This window comes from Pterocles gutturalis, unplaced genomic scaffold (genome assembly GCF_000699245.1).
Source record: "Pterocles gutturalis isolate BGI_N339 unplaced genomic scaffold, ASM69924v1 scaffold23419, whole genome shotgun sequence".
In the NCBI taxonomy this organism is placed as follows: domain Eukaryota; kingdom Metazoa; phylum Chordata; class Aves; order Pterocliformes; family Pteroclidae; genus Pterocles; species Pterocles gutturalis.
In genome coordinates this window covers 335-4780 of record NW_010131269.1, presented here as the reverse complement: position 1 = coordinate 4780, position 4446 = coordinate 335, and the positions used below count along the sequence as shown (strand labels likewise).

At 51.3% G+C, this 4446-nt stretch overlaps 1 protein-coding gene across 1 annotated transcript; it reads left to right on the top strand.

Annotated features, from left to right (window-relative positions):
* Nucleotides 1–71: 71 nt before the first annotated feature.
* Nucleotides 72–4440, top strand: LOC104466971 (serine/threonine-protein kinase WNK3-like; the record flags this gene model as incomplete). Its single annotated transcript, XM_010080562.1, has 7 exons — nucleotides 72–235; nucleotides 1025–1245; nucleotides 1319–1476; nucleotides 2642–2730; nucleotides 2802–3021; nucleotides 3197–3304; nucleotides 4251–4440. Coding segments are annotated over 7 exons (1150 nt in total), but the record flags the coding sequence as incomplete, so codon positions are not given.
* Between the last annotated feature and the right edge of the window lie 6 nt (nucleotides 4441–4446).

Sequence of the window (4446 nt, the reverse complement as noted above, 5' to 3'; positions counted from 1 at the left end):
CGGTTGGTTCCTCAAACTCATCTGGAACCCCCCCAAAGCCACCGACACCCCAAAATTTCCCCCCGCGGAAGCTGACCAAGGTGGAGCAACAACGGTTCAAGGAGGAGGCGGAGATGCTGAAGGGGCTCCAGCACCCCAACATCGTCCGCTTCTACGACTCCTGGGAGTCCACCCTCAAGGGCAAGAAGTGCATCGTCCTCGTCACCGAGCTGATGACCTCGGGGACCCTCAAGACGTGAGTGACGGCATCGGGGGGCTGGTGAGGGGGGAAAGGCCAAGAGAGGACCGTGGGTTGGGTTTCTTCTGGATCCAGGTGTCTCCAGAGGTTGGTGGAACCCAAAAATGACGTGGGGCTGGGTTTCTCCAAGTATCTTGAGAAGTTCGAGGTGATGGAACCCCAAGATGACATTGGGTTGGGTTTTTCCAGGTGTCTCCAGAGGTTTGGGGTGATGGAGCCTAAAGTTGACCTTGGGCTGGGTTTCTCCAGGTATCTTGAGAGGTTCCAGGTGATGGAACCCCAAGATGATGTTGTGTTGGGTTTCTCTGGGGATCTTGAGGGGTTGATGGAACCCAACGATGACGTTGGGTTGGGTTTCTCCAGGGATCTCAAGAAGATTGAGGTGATAGAGCCCAAAGTTGACCTTGGGTTGGGTTTCTCCAGGTATCTTGAGAGGTTCCAGCTGGTGGAACCCAACGATGACATTGGGTTGGGTTTCTCCTGGATCTAAGTATCTCCAGAGGTTGGTAGAACCCAAAAATGACGTTGGGTTGGGTTTCTCCTGGGATCTTGAGAAGTTCAAGGTGTTGGAACCCAACAATGACCTTGGGCTGGGTTTCTCCAGGGATCTCCAGAGGTTTGAGGTGTTGGAACTCCAAGATGACCTTGGGTTGGGTCTCTCCAGGTGCCTCCAGAGGTTGATGGGACCCAACGATGCCGTTGGGTTGGGTTTCTCCAGGTATCTCCAGAGGTTCCACGTGATAGAACCCAAAGCTGACCTTGGGTTGGGTTTCTCCTGGCCACCAGGTATCTCAAGAGGTTCAAGGTGATGAAACCCAAGGTTTTACGCAGCTGGTGCCGGCAAATCTTGAAGGGTCTCCACTTCCTCCACACCCGAACTCCACCGATTATCCACCGGGACCTCAAATGTGACAACATCTTCATCACCGGCCCCACCGGCTCGGTGAAAATCGGCGATTTGGGCTTGGCCACGCTGATGAGGACCTCCTTCGCCAAAAGCGTCATCGGTAAGAGCCGCGGCGCCGAGGAGAACCGGCCGGCGGGCGGTGGAGGGCGGTGACGGATTGTCCCCACCCGTAGGGACGCCGGAATTCATGGCGCCGGAGATGTACGAGGAGCGGTACGACGAGTCGGTGGACGTCTACGCCTTCGGGATGTGCATGTTGGAGATGGGCACCTCCGAGTACCCCTACTCCGAGTGCCAGAACGCCGCCCAGATCTACCGCAAAGTCACCAGCGTGGGTGGCCACCCAACGTCACCCAACGTCCTCCACCAAATCCCAAATTTGATCCTTCCAAATGCATCGTGAACCTCTTCCAACCCCAACGACCATCTTCCAACCCCAACGACCATCTTCCAAACCCAACGATCATCTTCCAAACCCAACATTTTCCACCACATCCCAAATTTGACCCTTCCAGTCCATCTTGAACCTCTTCCAAACCCAACCATCATCTTCCAAACCCAACCATCATCTTCTAAACCAAATGTCCTCCACGAAATCCCAAATCTGATCCTTCCAAATCCATTTTGAACCTCTTCAAATGCAACGATCATCCTCCAAACCCAACGACCATCCTCCAAACCCAACGATCATCTTCCAATCTTCCAAACCCAACCATCATCTTCCAAAGTCAACCATCATCTTCTAAACCAAATGTCCTCCACGAAATCCCAAATCTGATCCTTCCAAATCCATCTTGAACCTCTTCAAATGCAACGATCATCCTCCAAACCCAACGACCATCCTCCAAACCCAACGATCATCTTCCAAACCCAACCATCATCTTCCAAACCCAATGTCCTCCACCAAATCCCAGTTTGACCATTCCAGTCCATCTTGAACCTCTTCCAAACCCAACCATCATCTTCCAAACCCAACCATCATCTTCCAAAGTCAACCATCATCTTCTAAACCAAATGTCCTCCACGAAATCCCAAATCTGATCCTTCCAAATCCATCTTGAACCTCTTCCAAATGCAACGATCATCTTCCAAACCCAACGATCATCTTCCAAAGTCAACCATCATCTTCCAAACCCAACGATCATCTTCCAAAGTCAACCATCATCTTCCAAACCCAACGATCATCTTCCAAAGTCAACCATCATCTTCCAAACCCAACGATCATCTTCCAAAGTCAACCATCATCTTCCAAACCCAACGATCATCTTCCAAAGTCAACCATCATCTTCCAAACCCAACGATCATCTTCCAAAGTCAACCATCATCTTCCAAACCCACCGACCATCTTCCAAACCCAACCATCATCTTCCAAACCCAACGACCATCTTCCAAACCCAACGACCAAGTTCCAAACCCACCGACCATCTTGAGCCCCTCCCAAAGCTGCCGTCGCGGTGGTGGTGGTGGCATCTTCCCGATGGTCTTTCTTCTTCCAGGGCATCAAACCGGCCAGTTTCGAGAAGGTGACGGACCCGGAGGTGAAAGAAATCATCGAAGGTTGCATCCGGCAGAACAAAGCCGAGAGGTGGGAGAGGTGACACTTTGGGGACACCCCAGGTGACACCCCATGGGGTTGACCACGCCCTCACCCCGTAGGCTCTCCATCCGGGATCTTCTCAACCATGTTTTCTTCGCCGAGGACACGGGGCTGCGGGTGGAGCTGGCGGAGGAGGACGCGGGGATGGAGTCGGCGTTGGCGCTGCGCCTTTGGGTGGAAGATCCCAAGAAGTTGAAGGGGAAACACAAGGACAACGAGGCCATCGAGTTCTCGTTCGACCTGGAGGCCGATGTCCCCGAGGAGGTGGCCTATGAGATGGTGAGAGCCACCGAGGGAGGGGGACCACAGGGTGGGGGAACCCCCAAGGGGACCCCAAAATCCTCCTGGGTTGGGTCTTCCAACGTGTCTTGAAGCTTCTCAATGATGATGAAGCTCCAAAAGTGGCGTGAAGCTCCTGGTTGGTTCCTCAAAATCAGCTTGGAGGTCTTCCAAGGTCAAGGACACCCCAAAATTCGTCATGAACCCCCATATTGACCCCTCGAAATCATCTTCAAACCTTCCCAAAGTCAACAACACCCCAAAATTCAACCTGAACCCCATGGTAGGTCCCTCAAAGTCATCTTGAACCTCCCCAAAGCCAACAAGACACCAAAATTTATCATGAACCATAAAGTTGGTTCCTCAAAATCACCTTGAAGGTCTTCAAGGTCAATGACACCCCAAAATTTGTTGTGAACCCCAATATTCATGCCTCAAATTAATTTTGAACCCTTCCAAACTTAATGACACCCCAAAATTCACCATGAACCTTATGGCTGGTCCCTCAAACTCATCATGGACTTCTCCTGAAGGTCAGGACACCCCAAAACTCATCTTGAACCCTTCCAAAGCCAACGACACCCCAAAATTTATCGTGAAATCAAGGGTTGGTCCCTCAAAACCATCTTGAAGCTCTAACAAACTCAACGACACCCCAAAATTCATCTTGAACCCTAAAGCTGGTTCCTCAAAATTATCTTGAAGGTCTTCCAAAGTCAACGACACCCCAAAATTCATCTTGAACTCCAATATTCACCCCTCAAATCCAGCTTCAACTTCTTCTGAAGGTCAAGACACCCCAAAATTAATCTTAAACCCTTCGAAAGCCAACGACACCCCAAAATTTGTAATGAAATCAAGGGTTGGTCTGTCAAAATCACCTTGGAGGTCTTCCAAGGGCAATGACACCCCAAAACTCATCTTGAACCCCAATATTCACCCCTCAAATCCAGCTTGATCTTCTTCTGAAGGTCAGGACACCCCAAAATTAATCTTAAACCCTTCGAAAGCCAACAACACCCCAAAATTTGTCATGAAATCAAGGGTTGGTCACTCAAAATCACCTTCAAGGTCTTCCAAGGTCAACGACACCCCAAAATTCCTCTTGAACCCCACAGTTGGCCCCTCAAAACCATCTGGACCCCACCCAAAGCCAACAACACCCCAAAATTCATCGGGAACCCCAAGACTGACCCCTTAACCCCCTATTTTCTCCCCACCCCTCCCAGGTGAAATCCGGATTTTTCCACGAGAGCGACTCCAAAGCCGTGGCCAAATCCATCCGCGACCGGTTGACGTTGGTGAAAAAAACCCGAGAAAAGAACCAAGCGGGGGGTCGGGGGGTCCCCGAAAACGAGGACACGGAGGTCGACCAACACGTCCGGCAGCAGCTGCTCCACCACCAGCCCCCCAACACCGGTGAGA